We start from the raw sequence: 13,762 nt of genomic DNA on the forward strand, positions 1-13,762 counted from the left end.
TTGGCTACTCCGGAGACCCAAACTTATTTTAGATTTGACTAATTTTAACAAAGATCGCACACAAGATTTCACATGCCAATCTCTGTTTTTTAACATTTTATATGTGCATCACGGTTTCACTGTCGTTTACACTGATGGCTCCAAACAGGAGAATTTCCTTGGCTGTTCTGTAGTGTTCCCTGATCAAGTTACCCGGATTCGCCTCCCTGCTGAATATACCATTTTTGCATCAGAGCTCCTCACGATCCTGAAGGCACTGGAGCAGATGAATCGTGTTCGGGGCGATTGATTTCTTCTCTGCTCCGATTCTCTTAGTGCCTTACAATCACTGCAGAACCTGTACCCGACTGAGGAGATGGTCCAACTGATACTTGACCAACTGTACTTGATCCAATGGTGGGGTACAGAAGTATCCTTCTGCTGGGTGCCTGGTCATGTCAGCATATGGGGCAATGAACAGGCCGATCATGCTGCCAAGGAGGCCTGCAGAGGGCAGGATGTGGTCCAGTGTCCTATTCCCTTGCAGTCAGTCATCGCTGCACTCCACAGGAAGTGCATGGAGTTGTGGGAGGCCGAATGGCTGGCGGTGACGGCCAATAAACTGTGGTTGATAAAGTCAACCACTCGGCCGTGGCGTTCCTCATGCTGGTTGCTCAGGCAGGAGGAGGTGGCCCTCACACGTCTTCGGTTCGGGCACTGTCCTCTCACACATAGCTTTTTATTATGGCGGGAGGATCCTCCGTTTTGTGATGCTTGTGGTGTGCACATCTCTGTCTGGCACATTTTAACTGACTGCATTTTATACCGTGACGCACGGCCAGAAGCACAAGTTGATGGAGATCTGTCTTCTGTTTTAGCTAATGATGACACGTGTGTGTCTAGGGTTTTTAAGTTTTGTGATGTGTCTGGACTCTGGCCTAAACTTTTAGGCTGGAGGTTTTAGTTTATTGCAGAGTGGCTGACCCCTCCCCTTTTTTCCTTGTGGTCAGCCAGCCCCTTCCATCTGCTACATTGTTTTAGCTCCCTCTATCATTTTCTTCCTGTGTTGTCCATGTTTTACTGCTGACGCTCCGCTTCATCCCACGCTTTGGTGTGGGTGAGCACATGTTTTTCAACAATTGTTACCCATGTTTTCTGTTTCGTTTTATATTCCTGTTCTGGGATTTTTCTTGACACACGTCTCACTGTGTTACTGAACGGGAGCTGAAGACCTTGCTGTCGTGCGCCCAATAACCCTGTTCTACTGCTACTACTACTACTACTACCACTCTGTTGGAGACTATGCTTTTTTCTTGATTCTCCTATTTTTTTAGGTTTTTGTTTAACTTCTTTCCTTAGAGTAGCAACAAACACTTTCCATTATTTCCAATTCATATTTGCTACAGTTCTCCTCAGATACTGAAGACCACATTCTCTTGTTCTTTGATTTGCAACAGAATTTTGATGAGCATCATGGAGGTTCTTTTGTTATTTCATTTAGCTCTTTTTTCTACCCATAGTACTTTTATATTCTTTACCTTTGTGAGCACAGTTTTTCATGTATTTCAGTTCCTTCAATTATAGATTCTGGCTCCACAGCATTATTCATAATGTTTACATGTTCAGCTGGGTTTTTTCTTTGATTATGGTTATCCAATACCACTTAATTGTCAACAACTGAAACTGATCTTAAATTGTCTTTGTTTTTCTGTTTTTATGGTTTCCTACATCTTATTCATTTTTAATAATGGAAATTCAGAGATGGATAAGTATGTAAAATAAGGGAAAGGCAACCACTCACCTATTGTACCCCGATGTGAAGCACATAGACATGTGCAACAGTACACATTGTTCACTAGCTTTTGAGCTTGACTCTTTTTGTGGTAGAAACTATACAGATTTGCACACAGAACCACACGGACACCCAAATGCATATCACTGTGGCTGCAGTCACTGTGTGGTTGTGTGCGCAAATGATTGTGTTTGTCACTAGAATAAGAGCCCGAGCTCAAAAGCTAGTGAACACTGCTTTTTGTTGTATGTGTCTATGCGCCACACATCAGTCTACAATAGGTGAGTAATTGCCATAAATTTATTTATTTATTTATTTATTTGTTCACCAACTTACTCTGTTTTCTTGTTGGATTCAGATCACCTACTTCTGAGCCCTCAGATTCCTGTGCTGTAGTCGGTAACAACTTGTATATGAATCTTTAAAATCACTGCCTTCTGAATTGCTTACATTTAAATTAGTTGATAGTGAAGGTTTCTTTACCGATGTTAATAGTAACCTTTCAAATGCTGAGAAGGAAGATATGTCAGATATAAAATCACTGCATCCTGAGTCACTTAAATTTAAATTACTATACTCTGAAGATTCATTTGCTGGTGAGAAAGATGCTGGCAGTACACTTGTAACTTTTGAACAGGAAACATAAGATAGTTGTAGGACCATCTTCAGTACTGTACTTTCTCTTGATTCATGATTATTTACTTTCATTTGAGTTTTGTACAATACCAAGAGAAAACTCCAGAAAATTCGTGAATTGGATGTAAAATTCATATACTATCTGCTTCTACGCAATTCTGTTTAATTACTATTGGCATATGGTATTGTATTGCTGTCTATACACACAGAGAAGAACCTACAAAATGAATGTTAAGCTTTGATACAAAGACGAACAATAAGGCAGAGGAAGAATCGCACAATATATATGAATTCAAACCTTATTGTTGTTGGTGTATTTTGTTTTGTGGTAGACTTACACTTGATTGTTTCTTACTGAAAATAACATAATTCACTATTTTTGTACTCACAATTTTTAGATAATCTGTTTACACTTCTGCTCATGTTACCTAATCACCTGAAAAATTCATAACTTTTTGGACAGTTATCACTACTCTGTAATACTGTTAAATTATACAAAGTGTGTTATAAATATCACCGACATAATCTTTTACATTACCATAATAATAAAAGAAGTGCAGTGAATTTCCAAGCAGAAACCTTCTTCTGAGATACAAAGTTTTGTACTTAAAATTTGAAAGTTACAAGATAAGAGGTTTTGATACTTCAGTGCAGAAGAGATAAGCATCCGTGGTTGAGATTGGGGTTTTCATGTAGAAACATGTACATCAAAATTGACAACATGCTATATATTATTTGTATTTGATATTCATATCGTCGTTACAGCAGATTTTCTGTTTCAGGTTAAGTGTCTCATTGAGCAAGCAACAGATCCCCACATATTAGGCAAGACTTGGGAAAGATGGCTTCCATGGATATGAAGTCATTTGTGTCATAACCTGTGGAGTTTTAATACATTCTTTTTAAACCAATTTTTTTTAAATATATATTTAAATGGCTGGGATATTTATAATTTTTTCTGCATGCATTTTTCATCTTATGAAATATTATAAATTTTGTATTATATTGGCCGATTTGTAGTCATCAACTACGTGTAAAAAAGGCTGTTTATATTATGAAATACATGTTTTTTAATAAAATGTTTATCAAGTGTATAATGTAGTACAAAGATTTCATTACATTCTAATAGCCTTTTGATAATTTCTGAAGATTAAAATTTTACATTTCTGAATGATCAACAAATCCTCACAAAGCACCTAGCTTCCAGAGCACGTTGGTCTATCAATTATTCATATGATTTTGAATACATACATGTTATTTTTTGAACATTTTTGAATACATGCGTAGTGTACATGATGGCCCTGTAAACGGAATGCCTATCACTTGTAGAAATAAACTTTCCTGCAGTCGAAAGTGGACAGGGCTATGCAAACTGAGCGGAATAAAGCCAAACTGGTGAACACCAATGACTACTTAGGTGGCTGACTGGGAATGATCAGCATTGTTACAATTACTAGTGAAATCCATAAATTCAGACTACCAGAGTGGAAATCAATGTTTAACAGGTAAGAAATATTACGTATTATCCTCGTGGTGTATCCAAGAAAACGAAATTGTGATAGAAAGTATTTGGCCAGATCGCTACACTAAAAACGGCCAGTGGTACAGACCTCAGTAGCAGCCGCCTAAGTTCTGGGAATAGCGCGGGAAAATCATTGTACATGTAATAACACCTAACCTGAGAATAAACAGATGATAATTAAACCAGTAATTGTGGTTAGGTTAGTGAAGTTAAGCGAAGAATAAGTTTGACACTGGCAGGAATAGTTACAGAACTAGTGATGACAAGATTATTTGTTAGAATGGTGAAGGACTAGAAAATAGGGACATCACCCAAATTGTGGAAGAATATTGCGATTCCAAATTTATATAAAAATTTTATACTACTAGTTTTCGATCTCATGCTTGAGAAACTGTAACGTATGAATTAAATGTGAAACTATTTCCTAACATAAAGCTTCTTGCTTGTAGAAGGCCTAATAGGCATTTGATATTGGTACTTCATGAATTATATTCTGTATTGTTATAAAAATGTGCAAACAATCTCGTTTATTAGATGTGTGTTACAATATTGCTGCAATATCAGAATGACCTATTTTGTTTTATCTAGCAAAATCTATGAAAAAATAGACATAATCAGACTGAGAAACCACACAAGTCTTGGGTACTACTTGTATTAACAGCTTTTTCAGTGTTAAACAATGACATTTCGTTTTTTCGTGTAGCAAAATATTTGACGAACTTTGATGAGGTAATAGATTCTTTTCCGGAAAGGAAAGAATTCCTGTAAAGGTGTAGCAAGGTTAGAGAGGAAAAAATGCTAGGGCTTTACTGTGTACTATCTTGCTTGCTCTTGTCTTTGCTGGTTTTATGTATCCTATATTTAATTTTATGCCACACAGAACAGCAAGTTACTATCTAATATGCAATGAAGAGTGCAAATTTTCTAAAGAGTTCTTGTTCTCCTGGAAAAAAAAGGAGGGGCAGGATGTCAAACTGGCCAACTAGGAGCAGGAGTGGAACCACAGGACATTTTAATTTCCAATGTCCGGAATGTAGTTTGAAGGCATCCATTACAAAATATTACACGTTTGAATCCCACAGAGCAAAATACAGTGACGTGCTTTAGAAGAATGCTGTGTGAAGATGCATGGCATTGCACTTTGGCCCACTTAAGACCAAATAACTTGTCTTATACTTCCTCAAACACATATGTTTTATGTATCAGGCTCTTCAAAAAGATGTGCACTACAATACGAATATATTTTTGAAAAGTCAGTTTTATTTTACATTTTTGGTGTCCTGCCTCAAACGCTTGTATATGGGTGGGGTCACCATCTAGTATTCCCCCGATTCGGGAATGTCATAGTAAATCCGGGGCTGATGCACAGGGCAGTCTGAGTTGTAGTGGGGAGGTGGGTACTCTCCACATGACACGTGTTTACGTTTAGTGATTTTGCTGTTTCTTGTAACTCTATTGCTCTCAGGTAAAATGAAAACAAAACATTTTGTGGCCGGGAGCTATCAAGTGAATTGAAATACATTCACATAATTACAGAAGGCTAAAATATGTTACTAGTTTCAACTTTCATTTTATTTCACTTGTGTCATTAGTTTCAGATTTTATTTTATTTGCCCCTCTCTGATAGTCAAGCATTAATCACCCTGCAGAAAAATGAAGCTATTTTTGTTGGTTTGCCTAAAGAAATTTGGCTTTATTAATCTTTTCTGCTGAAGCAGGCAATTTATTTTAAACGAAGTGTTTAATTTCACACTATTGGCTAGCTTCAAGTGTTTGCTGCATTTCAAGTGCACGTTTCCACATTCTAGCACATACGGCATTACACAATAATTAGAAACCAAACATGAGATAATACAGTACAAGAAGAAAAAATGCAGCTGAACCTGGACATACAAATATGCACTTTAAGCTGAATTATGCTTTGTAGTATGGCTCACGAAATTCCCATGCTCTTGGAATCTTGTTTCTTTTATTATTTAATGTAAGATATTTTATTGTTTTACATGTACGAACATATGGTCTTCCTGCATCATCGTAGCTGAGCAAACACGGTGACGCCTGTTATCTGGCACTCTCTGGCAGCTGCTGAAACAAACCTCTTTCTAACAGGTCACAAGAAAATATTACGAATGGTTGTTTGAAAAGAGCTAGTTTCAAAGTAAATTTTCTGTTACGTAAGATAAACTATGTGCTAGAATGTACTGGCACATTTTTGTGCAAAAAAGATCAACATTATATGTGAAAGCTATTCTTTTCTTGTAGCAGCACTATTTATATTTATTTAAACCACTAACTTTTCCTGTTTGTGTGTTCATGCTACTTATCAGTGTTGTTGCTACTGGCTGACTACGTCACGTGTCCTATACCCTGAATATCAGTTGTCGTTGGCTGATGAGAACATGTGACATGACCTATGACTAGCTTGCAAAACCGCATTGCGATCTCAATTTTAGTGCTTCGAAAAGTAACATGCGGTGTTTGGTGGAATTCGAATTTATACTTTTGTAATATAAAAATATGCAGTGCACATGTTGCTGCACATCAAAGGTCTTTCCAAAACATGTTTTTTTTCCCCAAGTTTCGTATTCTGAAATACCCGGAAATTATTCCTCGGTGTATGAAACCATAACCATTCAAAGAATTGATAAGTTTACAGTTCTGATAAAAAGTATATTGTTGCTTAACACGGAAATAGTGTATTTTCACCTGGGAGAAAGTATATTTTTAACTGGGAAAAATGGGGGATTTTTTTCCCCCCATGTCCGCATATACACCCTGTAATACTGTATTGAAGTTTAAAGTTATTGTCCATGTATAACGTGGGGTTACTGATACAAAAATAATCAGTTCATAAATGTACAAACATATAGCACTTAATATTTTTAAATTTTTTGACAATGGGCGACAGGATAATTTCGGTTTTGCATTAGACATATTTCTAACAATTGATTTTTGTAATTTTAAGATTCTAGTCATTTTGCTTGTGCTTCCCCAAAAAATACTGCCATAGTAGCTGTGGTAAACTATTTTTCTTGTCTCCATGCTAGTTGAATATGACAGCATCTCCATTGCAAATGTCAGGCTGTTCAATTTACTTGCTAAATACTGTATGTATGAAGACAAAGATAGAGTTTGGTTCAAATGCATGCCTAAAAATATAACACAGCCCGCTTCTTAGAGTTCTTGGTTTCTACGACTAATGTGGAATTCTTTTACCTTAGAGTTTTTAGTTTTAAACTGCAGCAAATTTGTTTTCCCAATATTCAATTTTAGCCCATTTTTGTTGGAACCAGTTTTCCAAACTGTCTAATAGTTTTGCAACAGTTGAAGGAATTTGTTCAGGCTAATTGCTTTCAACAAGAGCAGAAGTATCATCAGCGAATAAAACAGTGTGAATTCATGTTCAAGCGTAGACCATTCATATAAAGTAAAAACAAAATTGGACCAAGAAATGAGCTTTGTGAAATAATCATCTATTCAGAGAAGGAATTTCTCTTACTTGATGATATAAACTACCCTTTTTTTCTGTTCATGGGGTATGACCTAAACCACTCTAAAGCAAACCACCAATTCTTTATCTTTCCATTTTAAATAGGAGCAAGTGATGGTTTATATAATCAAATGCTTTTGTGAACTAGCAGAATAATCCTGAAACTTTTCTCAACTTGTGTAAGGCAGAACTAATTTTTTTCATAAATTCATTAATGGCCGCTATTGTACACTCTCCTGTTTAAAAGCCATATTGATTATCTGAAATTATGTTTGATCTCTCTTTAAATTTTTGAATTTGCGTTAAACCACTTTTTCAAACATTTCTGAAAAAATTGGGAGAAAGTAGATTGGGCAGTATTTGCCATATCTTCCTCTGAGCCTTTTTTAAACAAAGGTTTTACCTCAATATACTTTCAACATCTGGAAAGTAGCCTTCTTCGAGTGATTTATTAATTATTGAGCAAAGAGGGTGAGCTATTTTCCTGGCAGCTTTAACTACTTTGGAAGGTACGCCATCCTGCCCAGCAGAAGTTTTGTTTTTTAGCTGTAATAGTTTTCTTTGCATATTTAACTACAATTTTCTTAAATTTGGTAAAGTATACTTCTGCCTTGTATCTAAATCAGAAGTAAATGTATATGCTTATGTAGAAAAATTACATTTCAGACACATCTATTTAAAAAAAAGTGTGTTGAATGACTCTGACATCCAAGCAGGGTTGGTTATAATTTTACTCTCCAGCTTAATTTTGGAAATATCTTTGGCGTCATATCTAATCACCAGTTGTGATTTTACGATGGACCACACTGCCTTTGCTTTGTTTTCATGAGCTGAGATGTATTTATTATATACTTTTTTCTTTCACTACCCTTTTAGATGTGCTTTTATACTCTTTTTACACAGTTAATGAGAACATGGTCTTTCTTGTATTTCTGTTCCTTGTGCAATTGTCTTCTTTTTTTCACTGTTGTTGTTGTGGTCTTCAGTGCTGAGACTGGTTGGATGCAGTTCTCCATGCTACTCTATCCTGTGCAAACTTCTTCATCTCTCAGTACTTACTGCAACCTACATCCTTCTGAATCTGCTTAGTGTATTCATCTCTTGGTCTCCCTCTATGATTTTTACCCTCCACACTGCCCTCCAAAGCTAAATTTGTGACCCCTTGATGCCTCAGTACATGTCCTACCAACCGGTCCCTTCTTGCCAAGTTGTGCCACATGCTCCTCTTCTCCCCAATTCTATTCAATACCTCCTCATTAGTTATGTGATCTACCCATTTAATCTTCAGCATTCTTCTGTAGCACCACATTTGAAAAGCTTCTATTCTCTTTTTGTCCAAACTATTCATCGTCAATGTTTCACTTCCATACATGGCTACACTCCATACAAATTCCTTCAGAAACGACTTCCTGACACTTAAATCTATACTCGATGTTAACAAATTTCTCTTCTTGAAAGGAGGATATAACATGAACATCAACAAAAGCAAAACGAGGATAATGGAATGTAGTCGAATTAAGTCGGGTGATGCTGAGGGAATTAGATTAGGAAATGAGACACTTAAAGTAGTAAAGGAGTTTTGTTATTTGGCGAGCAAAATAACTGATGATGGTCGAAGTAGAGAGGATGTAAAATGTAGACTGGCAATGGCAAGGAAAGCGTTTCTGAATGAGAGAAATTTGTTAACATCGAGTATAGATTTAAGTGTCAGGAAGTCATTTCTGAAAGTATTTGTATGGAGTGTAGCCATGTATGGAAGTGAAACGTGGATGATAAATACTTTGGACAAGAAGAGAATAGAAGCTTTCGAAATGTGGTGCTACAGAAGAATGCTTAAGATTAGATGGGTAGATCACATAACTAATGAGGAAGTGTTGAATAGGGTTGGGGAGAAGTGAAGCTTGTGGCACAACTTGACCAGAAGAAGGGATCAGTTGGTAGGACATGTTCTGAGGTATCAAGGGATCACCAATTTAGTATTGGAGGGCAGTGTGGAGGGCAAAAATCGTAGAGGGAGACCAAGAGATGAATACACTAAGCAAATTCAGAAGGATGTATGTTGCAGTAGGTACTGGGAGATGATGAAGCTTGCACAGGATAGAGTAGCATGGAGAGCTGCATCAAACCAGTCTCAGGACTGAAGACAACAACAACACAACAGTCTCAGGTGAGTCCAATACATGAATGTGTAATCTTTTTTTACTGTCACCACAGACACTAACACATCAAAGAATATGACATAATTATTTATTTAGTTCTACTAACGTCTTCTGTGGCACTGCTGGCGAACTCTTGTCATCATCAGTGACTCCCCCCTCTTACAGTCTTCTAATAACAAACTTCCCAACTGCAGTTAGAAACAGGGGGATCAGTGGAAACATTCTCCCTCTCCCACACTCGTACCTAAAATATCATGTTTTCATGATGGTTTAAGGCCAAATGTTTCTAGAATTTACACCGAAATTCTTGAGGCACTACATGTCCCTCCCCTTGGCTCGAACACGTGATATTTTATATGTTTTCATTTGTACAATAATATTACACAAGGTGATGAGACTTTATCTTTGACAGTACCTCTCTTTTTTACTAATAACCATGCATATTTTAACACAATTACAAACTGTGAACCTTTCAGTCCATGTTGTGAGTTAGCTCTTTTCAATCTCAAAAAAAATCTTTGTTTTCTATTCCTCTCCCAATTGTAAATTCCACATGCACATAACTCGTGAATACTCTACTGCTTTGTTCTTACTTCCCATACTATTTTTCCTAAAAATGTTCTTATTCATTACTTATTGTAATGTGGAGGAACTCTGGGCAGAATAAAGTGTCCCCTTCTTCTGACACTTGTAAATCTAAAACATAAAAATGCTAGTGCTGCATAGAATTCAAACTTACCGGACTCATCCCTTTAAATGTGTGACTTCTGTCACAACACTGCCCTTTTTCCCTTTAGGAACAGTACCTATATCTTACTTGGGTTGATCCTAGGAGTACCCTTTCTCCATCTGTTTTGGTATGTACACTCCTTCCTTATTCCTATCTTCCTATGGTACAGGTCAATCCCCTTCTTGGTGCCCCTGTCCACACAGTATAGGTCAGCCTTTCATAGATCTGCCTATCCGCCCTTTTCTCATCCAATAAATGTCGAGTGCGCCCTCCATATCCTTCTTGAGTAGGCCACTTGGTTCATTGACCTAGTATGCATCTTTATGAATGCCTATCTTAAATATTCTCTGGTAAAATTAAAAATCTCCTTCACACTTCTATTCCACTTTCTAATATTTTCTAATACTTCATCTAATAACCTAGAGTCCTCTTTCACTCCTCACTTTTATCATATAAACAGATATCATACTCACACATAGTAGATGCTATATCTACCTGTAACTATGCCTTTTCTCAAAGGACTAGCACGGCACATGTAAATATATTTTTCAAAAGCGACAAAAAAATAATGATGCAGAGGTGTCACATTTCAACAATGTAATATGGGCATCAACTCAGATGTACATGTATCTTTATTCCCCAAATCCTTTGGTGGTTCTGACATCACTTCAGCTTTCTAATCTGTAATTCTCCTGTTTGTGTTTAAGTGTATCTTTGTGTGCATGTAGATGTGTGTTTGTGTATCCTGATTCGTCGGCCTACTTATATGAAATAAGTTGAAGGTCATTGGAAACCACGGAAAATAAGAAGGACTTCAGCAATAGAAGTATATGCATATGGAAAGAGGGAAAGATAGACTGGTACTCAAATGTGAAGTAAGAAAGGAAAAAGTAGAACTGGTTACTAAGATCGACGAAGAGAAAGAAGATAGCCCCAACGACAGGAAAACCCTTCCCACCCCCCTTCCACAGGATCTCTACTTCGCTGGTACTTTAGTGAGAGGCCGGAGGAGGTATGATGTTAAATGTCCCCTACAGAATGGACATTCTCATCTTCACCTTTGAAGTCTCCTGAAGAACACCTATGGAACAGCAAATGGTGAAGAATCAGTTACACTTGTCTGAAAGGTAGGGTGTGTGATTAGTGTTAGTCATGCTTGTACTTACACTACCCACCCCTTCCAAAAACATTATATGTCACAAAGGGTAAAAATTATGTATCATGTTATCACAATTATGTAATGATTCATATAAACTTTGATTTTCTATTAATCTAATATTTCTTGATTACTCTCAAAGAATAACTTAGGCAAAATTAAGATGTAACTATACTGTGATGCTGGGATTCGAAATCACTGCTGACTAGAGCAGAGTGTGAAGGCGATAAATACTCAGGATGACTTCTTCCAAACTGTATTCTGATGGCGGGATTTAAGACCGTCATTGACTAGAGCAGAGTGTGGAGGCGATAAATACTCAAGACGACGACTTCCAAACTTTTTCTGAAGGCGAGATTTAAGACCATCGTTGACTAGAGCAGAACATGAAGTAGATAGAAATACTTATCGGGCACTAACTGTTCTGGATGCAACTGCCTTTATATCAAATCAGAATCCAACTGCTTCTAAGGAGCATACTATGAAAACATCAATAGACGCTTCAGTCCTGACTCAATATAACAACTAAATTTACCATGTTGTCTACATAGTGTGGACCAGAGGCCCACGTAACACATTTGAGACCACAAATAGTGATAACATCTACATACATACTCTGCAATCCACCATATGGTGTGTGGCGGAGGGTACCTCATATCACAACTAGCATCTTCTCTCCCTGTTCCACTCCCAAACAGAACGAGGGAAAAATGACTGCCAAAATGCCTCTTACGAGCCCCAATCTCTCTTATCTTATCTTTGTGGTCTTTCCGCAAAATGTAAGTTGGCGGCAGTAAAACTGTACTGCAGTCAGCCTCAAATGCTGGTTCTCTAAATTTCCTCAGTAGCGATTCATGAAAAGAACACCTCCTTTCCTCTAGAGACTCCCACCCGAGTTCCTGAACATTTCTGTAACACTCACGTAATGATCAAACCTACCAGTAACAAATCTAGCAGCCCGCCTCTGAATTGGTTCTTTGTTCTCCCTCAATCCGACCTGATAGGGATCCCAAACGCTCAAGCAGTACTCAAGAATAGGTCGTATTAGTGTTTTATAAATGGTCTCCTTTACAGATGAACCACATCTTCCCAAAATTCTACCAATGAACCGAAGACGACTATCTGCCTTCCCCACAACTATCATTACATGCTTGTCCCACTTCATATTGCTCTGCAAAGTTACACCCAAATATTTAATCGACGTGACTGTGTCAAGTGCTACATTACTAATGGAGTATTCGAATATTATGGGATTCTTTTTCCTATTCATCTGCATTAATTTACATTTATCTATATTTAGAGTTAGCTGCCATTCTTTACACCGATTACAAATCCTGTCCAAGTCATCTTGTATCCTCCTACAGTCACTCAACAACGACACCTTCCCGTATACCACAGCATCATCAGCAAACATCCGCAAATTGCTATCCACCCTATCCAAAAGATCATTTATGTAGATAGAAAACAACAGCAGACCTACCACGCTTCCCTGGGGTACTCCAGATGATACCCTCACCTCCGATGAACACTCACCATCAAGGGCAACATACTGGGTTCTATTACTTAAGAAGTCTTCGAGCCACTCACATATTTGGGAACTAATCCCATATGCTCATACCTTATTTAGGAGTCTGCAGTGGGGCACCGAGTCAAACGCTTTCCAGAAGTCAAGAAATATGGCATCCATCTGATACCCATCATGCATGGATCACAAGATATCATGTGAAAAAAAGGCGAGTTGCATTTCGCAGGAACGATGCTTTCTAAAGCCGTACTGATGCATGGATAGCAACTTCTCTGTTTCAAGGAAATTCATTATATTTGAACTGAGAACATGTCCGAGAATCCTGCAACAAATCGATGTTAAGGATATTGGTCTGTAATTTTGAGGATCCGTCCTTCTACCCTTCTTATATACAGGCGTCACCTGCACTTTTTTTCCAGTCGCTCAGGACTTTAAGTTGGGCAAGAGATTCGCGATAAATACAAGCTAAGTAAGGAGCCAATGCAGTAGAGTACTCTCTGTAAAACTAAATTGGAGTCCCATCTGGACCTGGCGATTTATTTATTTTCAACCCATTCAGCTGCTTCACAACTCCCACTATGTCCTCCATACGGGAATCTGTATGAGACTCAAACGGCAGGATGTTTGTACGATCCTCCTGCGTAAAAGATTTCTCAAATGCTAAATTTAAAATTTCAACTTTCGTTTTGCTGTCTTCCATTGCCAGGCCAGACTGATCAGTGAGTGACTGGATGAAAGCCTTTGACACGCTTACCGATTTTACGTAAGTCCAG

The 13,762-nt window shown here is 37.6% G+C and overlaps 1 protein-coding gene across 1 annotated transcript in view; it reads left to right on the forward strand.

Annotated features, from left to right (window-relative positions):
• LOC126341345 (DNA-dependent protein kinase catalytic subunit-like) overlaps positions 1-3,504 on the forward strand; it is a 526,946-nt gene extending 523,442 nt beyond the window's left edge. The window contains exon 56 of the mRNA XM_050001770.1: positions 3,190-3,504. Coding sequence (XP_049857727.1) covers positions 3,190-3,267 — 78 coding nt within the window. The 3' untranslated portion in view covers positions 3,268-3,504. The remainder of the gene's footprint in view (positions 1-3,189) is intronic.
• Positions 3,505-13,762: the final 10,258 nt, after the last annotated feature.

Source organism: Schistocerca gregaria, chromosome 1 (assembly GCF_023897955.1).
Source record: "Schistocerca gregaria isolate iqSchGreg1 chromosome 1, iqSchGreg1.2, whole genome shotgun sequence".
NCBI classification, from domain to species: domain Eukaryota; kingdom Metazoa; phylum Arthropoda; class Insecta; order Orthoptera; family Acrididae; genus Schistocerca; species Schistocerca gregaria.